The sequence below is a fragment of the Ovis aries genome, chromosome 24, assembly GCF_016772045.2.
Source record: "Ovis aries strain OAR_USU_Benz2616 breed Rambouillet chromosome 24, ARS-UI_Ramb_v3.0, whole genome shotgun sequence".
Classification (NCBI taxonomy): domain Eukaryota; kingdom Metazoa; phylum Chordata; class Mammalia; order Artiodactyla; family Bovidae; genus Ovis; species Ovis aries.
The window spans coordinates 37,396,678-37,415,613 of NC_056077.1; the positions used below are offsets into that span (position 1 = coordinate 37,396,678).

Sequence of the window (18,936 nt, forward strand, 5' to 3'; positions counted from 1 at the left end):
AAGCATTATATCCCTATTTTACAGAGAAGGAAACTAGGATTCAGGCTATTGAAGCATCTTGCCCAAGTCAGAATTGCTTAACCAGAAAGGGTTATCGCCACCTTTCCAGGAAGAACAAGATGGTGGTAAGGCATCATCATTGCGCCTGGAGAAGGGGCAGAAAGGAGTTGTGTATCCCTACGGTATTGCTTATTTCCGACCTTAGGGTGCAGTCCCAGAGCGTGGGCACACAGTTACTCTGGAATCAAACCTAAGTAAAGTGAAAGTCACTCAGTCGTGTCCCACTCTTGCGACCACTTGGACTGTAGCCCACCAGGCTCCTCTGTCCATGGGATTCTCCTTCTCCAGGAGATCTTCCCGACCCAGGAATCGAACCCGAGTCTCCTTCATTGCAGGCAGATTCTTTACAGACTGAGCTATAAGGGAATCTTTTCCTGGTAACCGGGGATTCCTTGAATCTCCCATCAGGCACAGCTGGGACAAAGATCTTAATATGCCCCTGTCATCCTTCACAACAAATTTAAGGCGACAGAGTAAGAAAGCTAAGATGCTGTTCCCCTATTCCCCCTCCCCCCCGTTTTTTTGGTCCCTTCCAATCTCCTCCTGGGGCTGGAAACCCAAGGTGAGCCTCATCACTTCCACTCCTACCCCGTCACCCCCGCCCGCTTCCCGCCCGGCTTCCCCACTGTGGGGGCGCGGGACTTTGCCTACGTTACTTCGCCCATGTTACTTCGCCCTTCAACTCATGGCTCACTTGCAAGCCCAGCCTCCTCCCTTTCTCGACCTGCTTCCCGTGAGCCTCTGCTTCTGGCCCCCAGAGGGCATGCTCCCTACCCAGCAGTCCTTGCGCAGCCCCGCCGAGCGGACAGCCAGGACTCCAAGATGGCGTCAGTCGGTGAGTCTCCGGGTCCGTTTAGGGCTACTCGGGTGGAGGCAGGAGTCGGGATTTGGGGCCCAGTGCCCAGAGTCGCACAGGGAAGAGAGGGACAGAGTGCAGGAGTGCCTCCCCTTCGCGCAGGACCTTCGCCGCGCCCTCACTTGAGGCCTACCGGACCCTCTGTTCAGGGTCCAGCACCGCCCGACCCTCCTCCTCTTGCCCAGCGGTGCCTCCCGGCTGCCCAGAGCCGGCGCTGCTCGGCTGCGGCGGGGAGGGTGACGGCATCCCGGCGACGCGCCTCGGGGCCTGGGAACGCGCGCCTCTGACCACCCTCCTCTCCTCGCTGAGGAATGGCACTCTTATCCCTGCTCTGGCAGTTTCTTTGCACCTGAGCCCTCCGTGTTAAGCGGAAACTCAGATTCAGTTTCCAGAGGAGCTATGCATGGGACAGAGCCTGACACCACGGAAGGGTCGACGCTTGAGTGTGTTGAATAGGCTTAGAAAGGTGAAGTGACCTATTCAAGGTCACTAGTGGTGAGTGGGCTGAGGTGGGATTCAAACTTAGGCTTCTGGGGTCTTGTGGTAAACGGAGCTTTTAATCACACAAGTGACCGTATGACCATCAGCCTTTTCGATGATGTGCGTGTATAAATCTCTACACTCACCAGACTGTCCACACTGATTTTTTAAGAAATACTGGAACCACCATATTTTAGCTCTGGATCCTCACAGTAACCTTGTCAGGAGGTCAGTGCCGGGAACGTTGATCCCATTTTAAAGGTGAGGAAAGTAACGGGTCAGAGATGTGGTATGGCTTGCCTGTGGTCACACTGCATGATAATGGCAGAATTCTGACTCATGGGTCTGTGTCTTCCCTCAGTTTCTATATTCTTAAATCTCAGCCTGGAGACATGAAAAGGGGGTCAAAAAAGATGGTGACGATGCTTTTTTTTCATCTGTAAGAACGGGCATGAGAATATTTATCCAAGGTGGTTGTGTTGTGTGAACAGGACAGCGTGGGAAAAGGAAAACTTGAGTCTTGGTTTCTTATTGTAGCAGAGAGTTGTGGAGAGCACTGTGAGGTGCTCGGAACACTGCCTGGGCCACTGTCAAGTGGTGCCGTCCCGCTTTCCCTGCGTGACCGTTGGGTGAGATCGTGTCACATCTGGCCCGTCAGAGTCACCCAGGTGAAGGGATTGGAGTCCGTGTACTGATGAGCTTTTAGGTGACATTTGTCACCAGAGCGTAAAGCCACTGAATTCAGTATCAGATAAAGTGATGGGAGTACCAACAGTGATAGATGAGATCTGGGTTGATTCAGTGGCCAATCAGCCGGATTTCCTGTGGCCTATTTTTTGTGTGATTTGTGAACCAAGAATAGTTTTTATGTGTTTTAAAAAATATTTGTTCAGGGACTTCCCTGGTGGTCCACTGGCTAAGGCTCTGTGCTGCCACTGTGGGGAAGGGGTGGGGGTGGTGGGGGTTTGGCTTCCATTCCTGGTCAGGGAACTAAGATCTTGCCTGACTTGCAGTGCAGCATGTGTGCATAAATAGTTGTTTTTTGTTTTTTTCTTTTTTTAAGACTATGTTACAGAGACCTTGTGTGACCTGCAAAACTTAAAACCTTTCACTCTCTGGTTGGATTTAGCACACAGAAGACACTTGTCTCTCCCCGTGTCCCTCCGTATAGGTGGACAGTATGCTTTTTGAAGTCATAAAATCAAGTCAGGTAGTCACCTGCCCTCCCAAGAACCTGTGGTCCTTTCTTAACCTTCAGTGAAATTCTGTCATGACCAGGAACTGTGTGTGGGGAACTCTCACCTTCAGATAGCTCACAGACAGGCAGGAAGACAGATAATAATAATTCCTATTTACGTAGTACTTGGAGCTCAGTAGCAAGGTAGGTACTATCCCTACTTTATTTTACAGAAGAAGAAACCGAGGCACAAAGAGGGCAGTAACTTGCCTGAGGGCACACAGCTTCAAAGTGGCACTAAACCCGGAATACTTGATGGTAGCGTCTACTCTGTTCCTCACCACGCTCTACTGGTGTGAGGCAGCCCCTGCAGAGGAGTGTGGGGGGCGGGGGGTGGGCAGTATGCGGCCAAGGACCGAGGCCTTTGTGTTCTGCTGAGGGAGAAACTCTTGGAGTGAGTGAGTGTACTGGCATCTCTGATGCATCTGATGGTCTCTTGGAGTTCTGTGATGGTGCTGTACTTGGCTCTCCTTAAGGCTGATGTGTGTGTGTGTGTGGCTTTTTTTTCCCTGTGCTTATACATTTCTTGGTTTTGGTTACAGAAATGCTCTTCATAGTACAGATATGTAACTCTTGGAGCTACTCTCCATGGGGTTGCAAAGAGAGACACAACCGAGTGACTAAACCATTACGCAGACACGTGAATATGAAGAAAAATGAACGGTTGGCTTTTTTTCTCCTGTGATGTGCCAAGGCACCTGTCAGCCCCTGAGTGAGAATGCAAGACAGTGTGAATGTGCCATTAAGCCTGATGATGGCCCTTGCCCTTGATAAGAGCTCATGGTGGGATTCTCTCCACGGCCCCCCCCCCCCCACCGTGAACTCTCAAGGTTAGTCCTTAAGGAGCCCAAGCTTTTCCTTAGATCCCGAAAATGGAGAAGACACCTTGGAATGGTTAAATCTGGCTCCTTTTGGTTATCTTTAAGAAGCAGCGCCCCTTGACTCCTTGCTCTGAAGAGTACACCTGCCAAACAATGTTTTAAAGTTGACATCTGGGAAGAGGACAGCGGAGAGGCCATTCCCTCCTTTTATGAGCATTCACAGGGCCAGCCCCTCCCTGGCCCCGTTCCTCTGTTACTTTTAAGCCCAGAGATGAATATAGTATGGCCTCAAACAAGAGCCCTTCCTGTGTCCAGATTCTCACTGGGAAATGACCTGGGGCCCATGGGGTCTCTGGAATGGCTCTACGTCATTTGACGTCTGTGCTCTGAGGTGGGATGCTCGAGGTAGGAGTCAGACCTGAGATCGAGTTGTGCCCCCACGGCCTGCAGGCTCTCTGCCTTTGTTCAGGATTCGCCAACTTCTCTGAGTCAGTTTTCCCCACTCCTCCTTACAAAATAAAGGCATCCATCCTCCAACTCTCTTTCATGGCCCTTAGTTCCCTTTTTATAGTTATTCCTAGCAGGCTGTTATTCAGGATCTTGTTCTGCAATACATAGACTCTGGCTTAAGATAATCTATTTGGTGTGACCCGTTTACCCACAGTATTACTTACGTGCAGCCTCTGTTTAGTGATGGTACTGAACGCATCATTATTGAGTGGCTGACGTGACACAGACAGATGCTGTGTGTGTAACCGGGAGACCCTTTCACTGGGTGTGTTTTTGTGTTGCCCTTTTCAGTGCCACTGAAGGAGAAGAAGCTCCTGGAAGTCAAACTAGGGGAGCTGCCAAGCTGGATACTGATGCGGGATTTCACCCCTTCGGGCATCGCTGGAGCATTTCAGAGAGGTCAGAGCCTTATGGGCATGTGTAAATAAGAGCAAGCCTCTGGGTCTTCAGGTCTTTTGTTCACCCTGAATTAACTTGGCCAGTTTTAGGCCTGTAAGTTATGTAGAGGACAGAGATTGGTAGGCCTCGAATTTCCATGTTTGATGGATCCTGTGAAAGGCTGGCTTGAAAATATTTCAGATGAGGATATGTTTTCTCCTGTCTGGAGTGTGTACCACTGCCTCTGTGTTAAAGAAATGTCATTAAGCCTTAAGAGGAAAATGAGCTGGAAGCACAGGGGATTCTAGTCTGCGATGCTCGTCTCCCTGCGAGCCCAGACTTGCAGGATGGACATCTGAAACGGTCTCTTGGGTCTGTCCTTTCACAGTGCGTGACCAGGCAGATCAGTCCTGTCATCATGTCATGGGACCTGTGTGGTCGCCAGCCCCCCGGGGGGTGGGCCGGGGGCTCATTGTTTTCCAATTCTGACCACCGTCTGCTGTCTTTTGCGTGCTGTTTCCTCCTGCGCTGAGGCCTGTCCTCAGCTTTGCCCTCTCCCGTTAGAATGTGTCCTCAGAGGAGTGGCCTCCCCCCTGTTCGCAGGTTACTATCGGTATTACAACAAGTACGTGAACGTGAAGAAAGGGAGCATCGCGGGGCTCTCGATGGTGCTGGCAGCCTACGTGTTTTTAAACTACTGCCGCTCTTACAAGGAGCTCAGTGAGTCTCTTCTGGATTGCTTTGCCTCTGGTGGGGTCTCCCCTGACAGGGTGGGATTGGTTCACCGTCTCATTTAGAAGTCATCCCACAGACAGCTGGAGAATTGGAGGGACCTACCAGAATATGGCGTGTTTTAAGGGAGAAAACTGTGGCAAAGTCAGGAAAAGTAAGGTGAACGTGAGGTGAAAACATTTAGGCAGCGTTCTGTCAGATACTGCAGGCTCTGCCAGAGGTTGGTGGGAATCTTGGTTTCATCTTCCTAACAGTCAGTGTGCAGAGGGCAGTGGGTTGCAGGCTGCAGTCCGCTATCTGGGCTCTGGTGAAGCGTGGCATTTCCCATTCTGAGATCTGAGAGGAGTCTTATCTGGTGGGAGAGGCCAGGAAGTGTCGGCAGTGGCCACTGACTGGGTTTCACGGACTGTGTGCAGCCTGGGGCATCCCGAGCAGTGCTGGCCCTGAGGGTGGGCGCATGGGTGGTTTTTCTGAGCGGGCGTGCCTTCAGAGGGCAGATGAGCTCCTGATTCAAGCAGGCTGTAGGGCGTCTCCTGAAAGTTCTCAGGAGGGCTTCATGCAGTTTTGCCTGCTGCCCTCCCTGTCGCCTTGTGCTTTCTCCACACCTGAGAACTCTCTACCATTTTGCCTTTTTGACTCCAGAGCATGAGCGACTCCGCAAGTACCACTGAAAAGGGCGCACTCTGCATTCCTGACCACCACCTTTCCTGGCGCCCCCGAATCCTTTCACATCCTAATGGAGAATTAACATCCAATAAAAAATGACTGGTACTTGGACTGCCTCACTGGCTCAGCCAATTGCCTCCCCTGTAGCTCCTGCTGCACAAGCTGGGGTGGGGTGATTGTACAGCTTCCAGAGGGGGCTGGCAAGGCAGCCCAGGACTTTGAACCTTGAGCTTCAGGATCTTGCCCCAGTGTCCTGGAGGTCACCTAGTGCCCAGTCAGCAGTGCTAAGGTGCTTTCCTTCTTTCTGCCTCACTTTTGGTCTTTTGTCAGCTGAGACTCAGTCTAAGGCAGATGCCCTAGTTCCTAAGAATGTTCTCCCCTCCGCCATCTTTCTGCACCATCCTGGGCTATTGGGGTCTCAGGGAACCAGGCGTGTGGGCCCATCTGGTCCTGGTGAGTAAGCCTCACTTGCAGGAAGGTCAGCGGGATGACAGGTGGGAAGGGAACGCAGAAGGCCCGACAGCTCAGGCTGCTGTGCCCAGCAGCCTCTCCCTTACACGCTACCAGAGATAAAGTGCATCAGGGTCAGAATCCGTTTCTTACTAAGGGGTGTGTAGTGAGCATACACACAGGTGGAATGTCAAGGGTGAGATGCTGTGGCTGATTACCTCCTGCAAGATCTGAAGTTGAAAGAACCAGTCTCCTAACACCTGAGATGAGGGACACCTGCCAGGCGACTGTGTCCATGACCAGGCTTCCAGGACGCCACCCCGACTCCCCAGCATCACTTCCTGTCATGTGATTACTTTCACTAAAGGGAAAAGGGAGCACCAACATCAAAGCTTATGCAGCCAGCAGCAAGAACCTTCTCCTTGTCATGGAGTCCCTGAAGTAATGAGACACAGCTTACAAAACAAGCTTTAATCAACTGCATAAAAATGGTTCCTGTAATTGAACTCGAACAGGCCCATTTGCCCTGCAGGCTGCAGGCGCCAGTTTCACATTTCCAGGCTCAGAGACAGTGCCTCTCCTCTGGGCCCAAGGTATCTGACAGTACAGATGCTCGACGGCGCGGGAGGTAGGTGCACAGGTGAACTGCGTGTCTGGAAAGGCTGGCGGCCCCAGCTTAAGGTACACCGTCAACAGGCAGGTACCCCGAGATGCGCACAGAGGACAGGCCATCACGCACAACAGCCTTGGCCCCGCACCCCTCCTCAACCACGGCCACCAGGGAGCAGGGCCCGGCTGAGGCGGCGAGCACACTGGAGCTTGCCCTGAAGGGCCGGCTCGTCCAAACCCCGCCAACAGATACAGCCTCTGATGCGGCAGGACAGGGAGGAAGCGGGCGTGACCCGGCTGCAGCTTGTTTAAGGAGGCCCAAGGGGAAGGGCTGCCTGCGGTACCCAACTGCTGTAAGCACAAGGCCTTTCCCGCAGCTTCCTCCCTCCTGAGGGTGGTGTGCAGGGCCCCAGACAGGAGGCTTTGATACCTCGACAGACATGAGGCCAACCCGAGGGGCCAGGGAACACACGTCCCCCTTTTAAAAAGAGATTACGGCAAAACGATAGGGATACTGACAAGACGTAGCCCCTAAGAATAAAACCCAGCGTGCCTGCCTGCCGGCTCCAGCCAGAGCTGCACCAACACTGGCATGCAACAGTTAAACGCACACTCCCAGGAATGGCCCAGAGCAGCCCCCAGAACGGGGCCCCCCAGGCTGCTCTGAGCCGGCTCCAGCTGCTGTCACTGTCCGCTGAGAAAGGCCAGGTGCCCTTTGGTGCATCTGTTGGCGTAGTGTCCTTTTTCACCACACTGGGAACAGCGGGGAGGGAACAAATAGAAACACTGCTTCAGATGCAGTTCTCAACTGAGGCAGCACCCCACCAAGCGCCAGGCTGAGGACGGGGACGCCGAAAGTCTGGCGCTTGGTGGGGAAAGGGACTTCCAGAAGGCCAAGCGGCCCAGGGACCACAGGCGCAAGCAAGCACGTGGCCACAGCAGCCTCCAGTGTTCGGGTTCAGGAGCAAAGCCCACGGCACCAGAGCACCCCACCTGAGCAGGGGCTGAGCCCCTCTGCACTTGGCCAGCCACTCACCTCTGAGGCACAGTTCTGGGGCTCCTGGGGACAGGGAGGCGGCAGTGTGGGAGAAGTCCCCAGGCTCCTCCCCTAACTCAGGGACTCACTGCATGGACAGAGGGTGGGCTGCACCCAAAGGGCTCTCCCTCCTGTCTCCTGCATACTTGTCTAAGCTACCCCTGGGCCAAGTTTGCTCAAGGGATCAGAGAGAAGGGAAAATTGATTAGACTTGGGTCAACAGATCTGGTAGAATCTTCTTAAAAACCTAGCCCTGAGCCTGGCTTCCTGTCCCTGCTGCTGATGATTCAAGACCCTTCCTTAGTTTCTCTTCATTCTCATTACTCCTCAGAGAGCAGAAGGGGATGATAAGGAAGGAAAAGGCAGCCTCAACCACTAAACAAGGGGTCAGGAGACAGGTAGGGGCACCCACACTACACCAGCCCCCCAGTGCCCTCTCAGTCCTCACTTCCTCGGTCTGGGGCTTTGGCCTGTTCTATCCCGACCCCACGGTCCCCAAGTTCTCAAGCCTGTCTAATCTGCAGGTGTTAAGTCGTGTGTACGAGTGGCCTGTATAGCTGCCAGCTGGGCCTTTGGTAGACATGGTAACCAGAGGGAGGAATTGAGCACCTCTGCTTACAGCACCTGGCACATCTACTGGCCTCCAGGATTCCCGAGGTGGCTTTAATATCAACTGTGCCCGCGGCAGGAAGGGGTGGTTAGGTTCGTCCCCTAGCCCCGTCTTTCTACGGAAGCTGGCTCCTCAGAGGCCCTGCTGCTGAGTCCTGGAGGGGCAAGGTGACAGCGCGGCTGAGCCAGGACGCTTGAGGCTCCTCACTGTTCTTGAGAACTGCCTGCTTGGAAGCCATCTGACAACCTCCCCCTCCCCTCCACTCACCTGCTTCCACAGCCCCCTTTCCACACTCTCACCAGTCAGGGCTCAAGCTCATGAATTTGTGAGGCCTTCCCTACACACGTGGGCACTCCTAACTTTGGTGTCTGGGCACCTGCCTGCCCTTCCTTCCGAACAGAGACCCCTCCTGGGAAGGAGCGACGGCAGAGGAGGTGCTCAGTGAGTGTCTGAGCCACAGTGGCTCAGCCCTTCCTGAAGGCAAGTTCCAGGAACAATATAAGCGTATAGTTTTTGACTCGGCCCTTCTACTCGTGGGTGCTCCAGACACCAGACGAGAGCTCACCCATGTCAGTCAGGCTCAGTGCTGTTTTTAGCAGCAAAAACTGAAACTACCAACAGAAAACTGGTAAAATTACGCAGCCAGTGAAATACACTGGAGTAATTATCGTGACACAGACTCAGAATGGAAGGTAAAAGGCATCAGAGGACACTGCACCCGAGGGCCCTATTTACATTAAAATCTGCCCTGTCCTTGTGCTGGTGTGAGGAAGTTCAGGAGAGCACGTCTCCGAGTGGAGCTCCTGTAGGAGCTGCGAGTGCAGAGGGCACGGCAAACAGTGTGGCGGGCGAATGGTCAAGGCCGGAGGCTGCCCTCAGGAAAAGCGGGGACGAAGGACAGCACCCACTGTGTGCCCCCACTCTTCTGCATCTTCTGGAAGTCTTCACAAGGAGCCTGTACTAATGCTGCCTTCCGTCTAACCCCCCAATCTGAAGCCTCTGTGAACCTAGTTCTGTTGGCCGTTCCTGCTGACTCACTCGCCGGTGCTTGCTCCCTTCTTTACTTTTTAGTCACGAGCTCTCTTCTGGGGAAACCTCATTGTGGGAATTCTGTGTCAGCTGGGTTGAGAATAAATATCTCGAAGATATGTTACCAGGGGGCTGTTTTAGATTAGAAAACTCGGCCTGTGGCTTTTCAGCCCTCACCAAGGCTCAAACTCAAGGAGGAAGGGCTTGCCCACCAGTGACGACCAACTCTGAAAGGACTCCCCCCACCCCACTTTCCACCCAGAGCCAAGAGTGAGACCAGTTTTCTAGTAAGTTTTCTTTAGAAAGTGTGCCCTTCCCCCGAACGTCCCACTGTGTGTGTCCTAATCTGACTCCCCTCCAGGCAGATCTAACGCTCTGCCCCTTTCCCTTGGGTGCGCCACGGGTGTGAGGACCCCGCCTCCCCCAGAGGTTCAGGGCTCACTCCGTTCTTGGGCTCTGGAAGATTGCCATCCCTTTTTTGCGTGCGCAATCTGTTCACTCAACAGCAGGGGTTAGTTGTTAACCTGGCCTTAGTGTGTCGTGGAAGTGGCCTGGTCTAGCTCACCGGAGTGGCCCTGTTTTTCTCTTCCAATTAGCAAAAACAAAGATGTCTTCATTCTTCCACATGAGCTAACTCTCTGGGGAAGGAGGGGATGGCGTGGCCTGTGGAAGACGCCCCCGCCGGCCCCAGGACTCACCTTGTAGCACGTGACCTGCTCCAGTGGCCGGGGTCCTCGGCTGCCGGCGCTGCTGTTTTGACTCTGCATGACCCCGATGACCTGCGGGGTTCTCTGCTGGTTGGGAGAAGAGTTCTGACTCGTTAACTGGATCAAGGAGGACGACCTTTGTAATGGCGGATTGTTACTTTGCTGGAAAGAGTTACACAACACGGTTTTACTGCGGAAAACGCGTGCAGGCAGACTACCGATGGGGAGAGGAGAAAAGAGGGCGGGCCTCCTCCCGCACGACCGCGGCCGCGGCCAGCGCAAGAAGGGCTTCCGCAGTGCCCCGCTCGGGAGAGCAGGCAGGAAAGAAACGCCTGGCGACGACGGCAGGAGCCGCTGCCCGAAAACACCATGCAGACACACAGAAACGAAAAATAAAAGTGGAAACAAAACACCAGAGAGACAGGCGGCCTCCGGGGCGGCGGGGCGAGGGCATGAGCAGGCCTTACTTTTGTTTGTGAGGTTCTAGCTTCAGGTCAGGATGAACGCTTGGTTCAGCCAGCTGTTTAGAGCCTACACGGCGGGCAACAGTCACAGAAAAGAGTCGGAGGCTGACATGCTGACCTGCGGTCTAGGGGCTGAGAGGGCCCTCTGCTAGGGAGCACAGGGGACGGGGCGCCTCGGCGGGGCCTGGACAGCATGGCCACTGCCCGACCCAGTGGGACCCTGCCTCTGGGCCCATCAGCGCAGGAGCCCTGAGCTGGGAACTGGGAACGCCCGGCTCTGCTGGTTTATCCCACACCCACAGGAGGGTGGGGGTCAGGGTGGTGAGGGTGGCCGCATCCCCTCCCAGCTGCACAGACAGAGGGCCAGGCCGGGCCCCAACAGCAGGCTCAGAGTCCAGCCAGGTGAGAGGTGAGGCTTGGGCAGCTCATCGGCCCGCTGAGACCCTGCCGGGGACACCCACCCGGCCTTCCTCTGGGACCCATCCACCCACTTTGGGTAACCAAACCCAAAGTGCCCTTGGTTTGGGGGGCACTGCCGCAGATTCCCATGCGTTCAGGGCAGTTCCCTCTCCTTTGCTCGAGGGAAATGACCCAGTGCGGGGTGGGAGTGGGGCCCCCTCACCTAGGAGACTGGAGCCAGCTGGTCCCTCAGCCTCTGTGCCCAGCATCCCTTCCCACGTTCAGGCCCGGCCAGAGAAGCAGGCGGCCTTGCTTCTGCTCCCAGGTCTGCTCCCGCCCCGCCGGGCCCCTCGGGCGAGTCTCATTGTGGAGGGAAGGGCCTGCAGCCAGCGCGGCAGACATGGGGCGCCCAGGCCACTCCCAGGCCCGCAGGCGAGACGGGAAGAGGAGCCCCGCGGGCGTCTGGCTACAGCAGGCCGCCCTCCACCTCGAGAAGGTGCCGGCCGCTCTGCCCCCTTGGAGCTTCTGCTGGAACCCGGGTGACTCCCCTCTGCTCCGGCCCCCACCCCCACCCTCCTCTCGCAGTCTCCCGCCGGCTCTCCGGCAGACCCCACACTGGGGCAGGCAGTGAGTGCGCTGCGGCCAGGGCGCTGCCAGGCCCCGCAGCACCGCGGGCCCGGGGCACGGTACCTTTGTGGGTGGTTGCGTCTGCTGCGGCAGCGGGGGCTGCTCAGTGGTTCCCATCGGCAGTTCAAATCGAGGGCTGGTCACGAGAGGAGAAGAGGAGTTGAGAGAGGAGCCAGGCAGGCGGGCTCCCAAATTCTGGCCCCAGAAAAATCCCCGCCGGCCTCTCGCTGAGCCCAGGGCCACACGAGCTACCTGGACGGAGGGTGGGGGCTGGGACTCAGCTCTGCCGGGCCTCAGTACGGATCTGAGGTGTCTGGACTCAGACCCAGCTCTGCCTACACCTAGCTGTGCGCCCCGGTGAGCAGTGCTGAGAGAGAGGAAGGAAACACGGCTGGCGGGCACAGAGGCCCTCCCGGCACACACCCTGCGCTGCAGGGACGGCGTTAGACCTCTGCCCAGAGTCCTGGTGGACGTGCCCCCCCACCCCCCTGCCCACACAGAGGAACCCCTGGGTCACCTGTAGGCTCCCGGCCTTGCATCTCGGGACAAGGACCAAGTCAGCAGCACCCGCCACCTGCCCACCACGTGGCAGCGAGCAGGACATGGCTGCCATGTGGGTGTTAGCAGTGTGGACGGAGGCAGCGAGGGGTGGGGGTGGGCTGACACTACTCTGGGTCCCAGTGCCGCCACCCACGACCACCCAAAGTGACAGATGGGCCCTGAGGCCCAGGGGAGGGGTGCTGGGCCCTGCTGGCAGGAGGACTGGGCTCTAGAGGCCACAGACCTGCCTCTGACCAAGTGCCCCCACCTGTCCCCACCTGCCCCTGGCCAGTGGCGGGGCTCGGAGCCTCCATGTTCCCATGTGTGAAATGGGGACCTTCTTTCACTCGAGGGTCTATAAACCCGTGTCCAGAGAAGCCTAAGCCCAGTGCCTTCATGCAGAAGGCCCTGCTGAAAACTGAAGTTTCTTCCTTGAGGGCACAGGTTCTTGGCTTGAGGTCATGTGTGTCTGAGTTTTTCTGGAGTACGGGGACCAGAGTTTTTATCTGAGGCTAAGATGGACTGTGACCCAGTAAAGGTCAAACCCTGGTTTACGCAGAGCCACCTCCCAGCTCAGAAGCAGCAGTGGCCCCTCCCCAGACCCGGTGATGACACTGCCCAGTGGTCAAAGCCCAGGTGGGCCCACGGGGGCACAGGGCCTGGTACTCACTGCATGAATTTACACGAGGGCCCCTCCGGGCAGAATCCCACGAGGTAATTGACACAGATGACTCTCCGCGTGTGCCGGTGCCTGCAGAGGGGGCCTGCAGAGCCGAGCACAGGGCCACTCAGACCATCCCCTCTGCCGGTCAGAGTCCTGCCCACACCACCACCCGGGGGTCAGAGTGCTTCAGATGCTGGCTCTGCCTCGTGTTCAGCAGGGCCGGCGGGCAGGACACACAGCGTCTCAAACACTAGTCTCCTGGTCAGAAATCCAGGTAAGGATGCGGTCCAGGGGCACCTGGCCTGGGGAGGGACTTGAGGGTGTGACAAAGCCTCACCAGCTCCCAAATGCCTAACACAGTGTTTGTAGGAACAGGCAGGACGTGGGCAGAGTCGGGGAGGACGGTCCTCTGGCCGGGGGCCCTGCCACCCCACACCTACCGTGCTTGCAGAAGCCGCGGTCGTACCACGGGCAGTCCTTGATCTTGGACTCGGGGTCGATGTGCAGGAACGGGCACTCCTTGTTGCTGCACTCCCCTGCGGGGACCAGACAGGGGTGGGTCTGGGGGGAGCTGGACCCAGACCCACCCCCGATTCTCCGGAGGCCGGGGCTGCAGGACAGCAGGGAGGGCCGGGGGTTCTGGTGCCCTGTCGGCCCAGCGAGCCCTGAGACCCAGGGCAGTGTGTCTCGGAGCCTGAGTCACCTGGCCTGTACCTGGGCTGGGACGGTCCTTCCCCCTCAGTCTGTGCTGCCTCGAGGGTCACAGACGCTATAGGATACACCTCGTCAAACTCGTCAAACAGCTCCCGGCTCCACCCCTCACCCAGAGGAGGTGTCCTGGGCATTGTGGGGGGGTCCAGATGTGCAAACGCACCAGCTGAGACCAGCAGGAAATCACCGGTCTGCTTTGATACGCTCTTCATGTTGGGACAGGGAGAAGGTCTGAGGACTGCCTCTCAGGACAACAGTAGGGAAGCTCTGGGAACTCACAGCTGGGGCCCTCTGGTTGCAGTTTAGTCGCTCAGTCGTGTCCAACTCTCTGTGACCCTGTGGACTGTAGCCTGCCAGGCTCCTCTGTCCATGGGATTTCCCAGGCAAGGATTCTGGATTGATTCCCATCCAGGAATCAAACCAGCTTATATTGCCTCTACAAAAAAAGCTACAACTAAAAAAAAAAAAAAAAAAAAGCTACAACTATCATTAACAAGCCAGCAGGCCTACCTGTCGGGCTGCTGAAAGAATTAAGTCTCCTCAGACAACAGTGCACAACAGGCTTCCAGCCCCCTGCCTGAGGCTAGCAGTTCCCCGGCCAGAGTCCAGCCTCGTCCTGACCAACAGGGCTTCCTCCTGGGCAGCCTCGTCCAGGGCAGAGCCGGGAGTCTAGTTGCGTCGGGGAGCATGCCAGCTCCACCGAGCCCTGACCAAGCCCTACCAGCCTGGCTTCTCCACACAGCTCACTCAGCTCAGCGGAGGCCACTGTCCCTTGAGCAGAGACGGAGGCAATCTCCGTTTCTCATGAAAAGAGGAGGGCTTCCTGCCACCAGAAGACAGCGCCCCCCACCGGCTACTCTTAAGTATTTTAAGGAGATCAGTCCTGAGTGTTCATTGGAAGGACTGAGGTTGAAGCTGAAACTCCAATACTTTGGCCACCTGATGCGAAGAGGTGACTCATTGGAAAAGACCCTGATGCTGGGAATGATTGAAGGCAGGAGAAGGGGACGACAGAGGATGAGATGGCTGGATGGCATCACCGACTCAATGGACATGAGTTTGGGTAAACTCTGGGAGTTGGTGATGGACAGGGAGGCCTGGCGTGCTGCAACTCATTGTGGGTCGCAGAGAGTCGGACACGACTGAGCGACTGAACTGAACTGAGGATAGACCAGCTCCTACCTGGGATCACACTTCTAGAGAGAAGGCCTCTAGTCACCACTCCAGCAGCAACGGCTGACTAAGGGAGAAGGTTCACTGGGGCAGAAACAAGGCCCCCAGCCAGCTGCCCTGCTCCTGTGCCCACCGTGAGACCCGGATCTGCCTTAACCTCCCAAAGTACCCGCAAGTGCCCAGAAAACGGAAGCACTACAGAGACGCGGGGGCCATGAGAGAATCACCTTAAGTTCCCACAACTAAAGGGCCCACTGAGGTCGGCAGGCACTGTGGGCGCTGGAGCAGCCTCGAGGGCTCCCCACCCCGACCCCGGGCAGCCAGGCTGGCGGGCCGGCCCCACGCCTCACCGAACTTGGAGTAGAAGTAGCACTCGGGCATCTTGGTCATGTCGTACTCGTGCAGGAACTCGCACTGGTCCCCCTTCTTGCACAGCCCCCGCAGCCAGTGTTTGCACACCACCGTCTTCTCACCACTGATGTGGCGGAACGGGCACATGCCCCCTGCCGGGGAAGATGGGTGTGAAGACCCGCTTCCCCCGCGAGCTGCGTGTCCTGGAACGTGGCAGCTGCCCCGGCAGAAGGCGGTGTGATCTCAGGCTGCACGTGAGCAGACGCTTCAGGTTTTAATAGTTGTGGATTTTATTGTAACGTGTCTTGGGAAAATCTAAAACATCCAATTGAGGTATCACAGGTATTTCTGTAAGACGGAAACTTAAGAAGCCTAAGGGAGGTGGGGAGAAGGGGGGCATTTTTCTTAAAGAAGAGTTCTGGTAATATGAAGACACGTCAACATTTGTAGGAGCAGTGAAAGACTGGGGATGGGGAAACACACCTAGGGACACCATGAAGCTGCAGAAAGCAGGGCGAACCAGGGATCCGAGAGCCTGTGGGTCTGCCCAGGGACAGGGTGGTGAAGGACACCTCGTGGGGATGTAGGGAGTGTCTCTTACCTTTGCCACAGGCAGCTTTCAAAAAGAATTCGCAGACAGCAGCCCCTGACTCTGGAGAAAGAATGAGAGGTGTCAAACAGGGCGAGGTGTGACATCTGAACACAGGGGTGGGGACCCTTCTGGCCTTTAACCCACAGAGGAGTCAAGGTACAGGAAACAGAAACCCAATCAAGCAAGGAGAAAAGCTCCCCACTGTGACATCCAGGACCTCCTATAAGCAAAATGCTTTCCAGGAGTCAGAAGTGGATGGGAGAAGGAAGGACGGAGCACAAGGTCACAGAGATTAATTACCCCCTGCCCAGACCTTCCAGAGGGCTGATTCAGGGGCTCCTTAACCTGGGGGCAGAAGGATGGAATGATCTCCTAAGAAGAACAAGCCAACGGGGACTCTCAGGAGGAACTTGCCCCACAGAAGAGGCGGGTTCCTCGGAGACGCTATTCTGGAGGGAAGAGCGTCACTGAAGACACCAGAATAGGACTGCTTTTGGTATGCAACGCCAACATGGAATAATTAAAGGAGCACGGACTTCCGCTCCCACAGATGCAGCGGGTTCAGGTGAGGGGAGCAGGAGAATAAGAGCTGAGTGCTGAGAAGCCAGTGGGGTCCAGGGCTGTCCCAAGGAGCCGGAGAATTCGCCTGCCACGGCCACCAGAATAAACCGTCTGTGGCTTCTCAGCTTTCTATCAGCAGGCATTTTAGGAAACACACCGATACTATCTCTAAAGACCACTTGCATGCCTCTGCTTGCTAACTTGCAAGAGACTCGTAGGCTTCTTGGAAGCAGGCAGATTTTGCTAGGACAGATTTAAGGTTACAACAGTAAGAGTCACAGGGGTGTCACTTGTTTGCATTTCAAGAAAGTCTGAGAAGTCTTAATACATTAGAAAAGTACCATTTAAGAGTATTTCTGGGCCTTCATCCTTTACAGAGGTTAAGTCTGTTTCATTCCTTAAAGTCCACTGTCCTGGGGGTCACGTTTTAGGCAGACAGGATAAAGGAGTTTGCCTTCAGGACAGAACGGATATGTCTACTTCACATCAAGATGGGAATGGAGACTTCCCTGGTGGTCCAGTAGTTAAGAATCCACCACCTTGCAATACAGGGGACAAAGGTTCAATCCCTGGTCAGGAAACTAAGATCCCACATGCCCCAGAGCAACTAGGCCCGTGCTCTGGAGCGAGAGAGCTGCAATGAGGATTCTGCTTGCCACAACTAGATCCGACACAGCTAGGTAATATTTAAAAAAAAAAAAAAAGACAGAATGAGGTGTAGGGATGAGAGAGAAAGGGCCGTGGCCTCCCTGGACTCTAACATACTGACCGTGATGCTGGGCAGGCGGCGCGAGTGCTGAGGGCGCTTCCCAAGGCAGAGGCAGTACCTGTGGCCCGGTGTGTCCTGGACCTTCTCTAAGAACAGGTTTGTTCTCACCTCTGCACCTGCCCTCACAGAGTCAAGTATCTGCTTCCAAGCTGAAGCGGGGCGGGAGGGAGAGAGCTGCCCTGCATGGAGGAGGATGGCCTCCAGCTAGTGCCATTGGCCCAGGAAAAGGCCACATGTGTGAGTGAGTGTACAACATGAAGCGATCACATGCACGGACAGGTATATTTAAGAGTATCTGAACGTGAGCAGCAGTTTATAAGCTGTGTACAGTGGAGACAGTGTAAAGTAAGGCTGCTTAGATTATGTCTCTGGAGTGTGAGCATTATCTCACATGGAAGTGTGGCCTCTTGAAGGGAATGAGGCTGCAGGCAGACTCGACCAGCCCAGGCACAGGCGAAGAACGGGGGCCTGTGGCCCATGTCCTCTGGCAGTTACGGGAGACAGCCCAGGAACTGCAGGTGGAAAGATCAAAAGCCCTGCTTAGCTCACCTGGCTCCATCTGGAGCTCAGTGGTCTTTGGCAAGTCCTTTTCCCCAACCCAGGCCTCAGCTGGCCCATCTGTGGCTTGAATTCAATGATCTTTAAGAGCCCTCTGAGATGTAATGTTATAGCATTAGATTTCAAGTACGTCTGGAAAGGAGAAAGAAAACTGCTAGACCTCTCAAGGAATTCCCTGGTGGTCCAGTGATTAGGACTCCCCGCTTTCACTGCCATGGCCGTGGCTCAATCCCTGGTAGGGGACCAAGATCCTAGCAAGCCCCGTGGGGTGACCAAACTAAATAAATAAGTCAAGTGCTAGACATCCCGCCTGAGTTGGAGGTGGGACGGGGGAAGCCAGGATTCACCGTGTGATGCGGGTGAGTGAAGTGAAGGGAACTTAAGTAGCTGCCTGGGTGGATGAAAGACCCAGAGGTGGGGTCCAGAGAAACACTGAGGGATGGGCTCCCAGGAGCGCGAGTCCTAGGAGAAAAACGGAGCTTGAGAGTCTTCAAGGTAGTTACGGGAGACAGCCCGGGAACTGTAGATGGAAAGAGTCTCTGTAGGGGGTCTCCTACAGAGAAGGGGAGGTGGGTCCTTCCCGCAGCAAGACTTCTCCAACGGCCCAGTTTTGACGAAAGCAAGAAGAGGGCGCTCAAAGTGGGGCTGGAGGTGGGAAAACGGGCTATCTTAGTACGTCTCTGTAGCTGGGGAGTGTGTGCCAGTGGGGGCAGGATTTCCAAATCAGAATACCCGCCTTCTTTCAAGAGTTATTCGAACTGCCCGACGTCGCCCTGCCTTTCTGAAGCCTGAGTTAGAAAAGCCCCCGGGAACGGGGGGCTCCCTAGTCAAAATAACGACGGCAGGGGGGGTTGTCCCAGAATCGGGGGAAAAGAAGTCCCAGGACAGAAAGGGAGGAGCTCCCGGGCGGAGGGAGAAGACGTCCAGGAACCAGAGAGGGGAGGTCCCGGAGCTGAGTGGGTCCTGCCCATCGCCCGCCCTCCCCGACCCCGCGCTCACTGTCCATGCCGGGGAAGGGCAGCGGCTGCGCCCCGAGCTGCTGCTCCACGGCGATCTCCAAGTCGAACTTGATGTGGTCCACGCTGGCGATGATTTCCTGCATGGTGGCGGCGGCGGCCACACCGGCCCGGCTCCCGCTCAGGTCCCCGGCCGCCCTCACACCTCTACCCGCCGCCGGCTGAGAGGCACAGCCACCCCGCAGCCTCGCCTCTCTTCGCTTCGCCTCGCCTCGCAGCCGCCGCCGCCGCCGCCGCCGCCGCCCGAGGGATGCCGGGAGCTCCCGGAGCCCGCGCCGGTCCTTTTCGCCTGTTCAGGCCCGGCCAATGGAGCGCAGAGTGCGGGCCGCT

At 56.1% G+C, this 18,936-nt stretch overlaps 2 protein-coding genes across 14 annotated transcripts; one reads left to right on the forward strand and one right to left on the reverse strand.

The window, feature by feature from the left end:
• The first annotated feature begins 859 nt into the window (after nt 1-859).
• On the forward strand, nt 860-5,856 carry ATP5MF (ATP synthase membrane subunit f). 7 transcript variants are annotated; one of them, XM_060405712.1, is made up of 5 exons: nt 860-2,891; nt 3,176-3,296; nt 4,256-4,363; nt 4,946-5,062; nt 5,717-5,856. In XM_060405712.1, the coding sequence occupies exons 2-5, from the start codon at nt 3,290-3,292 to the stop codon at nt 5,743-5,745; spliced, it is 261 nt and encodes an 86-aa protein (XP_060261695.1). In that variant the 5' UTR covers nt 860-2,891; nt 3,176-3,289; the 3' UTR covers nt 5,746-5,856. The 7 variants fall into 7 exon arrangements, with proteins under 7 accessions (XP_060261695.1, XP_060261694.1, XP_060261692.1 ...); XM_060405711.1 differs by having other exon boundaries at nt 860-3,296; XM_060405709.1 differs by having other exon boundaries at nt 4,946-5,856.
• Nucleotides 5,857-6,646: 790 nt separating this feature from the next.
• On the reverse strand, nt 6,647-18,901 carry CPSF4 (cleavage and polyadenylation specific factor 4). Of its 7 annotated transcripts, none has more exons than XM_027961172.3 (8): nt 18,590-18,901; nt 15,712-15,762; nt 15,110-15,262; nt 13,316-13,411; nt 12,882-12,975; nt 11,735-11,807; nt 10,173-10,265; nt 6,647-7,552 (listed from the first exon to the last, which is right to left on the reverse strand). In XM_027961172.3, the coding sequence occupies exons 1-8, from the start codon at nt 18,690-18,692 to the stop codon at nt 7,484-7,486; spliced, it is 732 nt and encodes a 243-aa protein (XP_027816973.1). In that variant the 5' UTR covers nt 18,693-18,901; the 3' UTR covers nt 6,647-7,483. The 7 variants fall into 7 exon arrangements, with proteins under 7 accessions (XP_027816973.1, XP_027816972.1, XP_027816971.1 ...); XM_027961171.3 differs by having other exon boundaries at nt 10,173-10,268; XM_027961170.3 differs by having other exon boundaries at nt 10,173-10,343.
• Between the last annotated feature and the right edge of the window lie 35 nt (nt 18,902-18,936).

Bases quoted from the DNA above. Each gene is read 5' to 3' on its own strand.
- ATP5MF (XM_060405707.1), top strand. The intron at 4,364-4,945 runs GTCAGAGCCTTA...CCCTGTTCGCAG, and splicing joins CGCTGGAGCATTTCAGAGAG to GTTACTATCGGTATTACAAC.
- CPSF4 (XM_042240279.2), bottom strand. From the start codon at position 18,692: ATGCAGGAAATCATCGCCAGCGTGGACCACATCAAGTTCGACTTGGAG. The intron at 15,263-15,711 runs GTAAGAGACACT...CTTCCCCGGCAG, and splicing joins GAAAGCTGCCTGTGGCAAAG to GGGGCATGTGCCCGTTCCGC. The intron at 13,412-15,109 runs GTGAGGCGTGGG...TGGTCCCCGCAG, and splicing joins CTACTTCTACTCCAAGTTCG to GGGAGTGCAGCAACAAGGAG.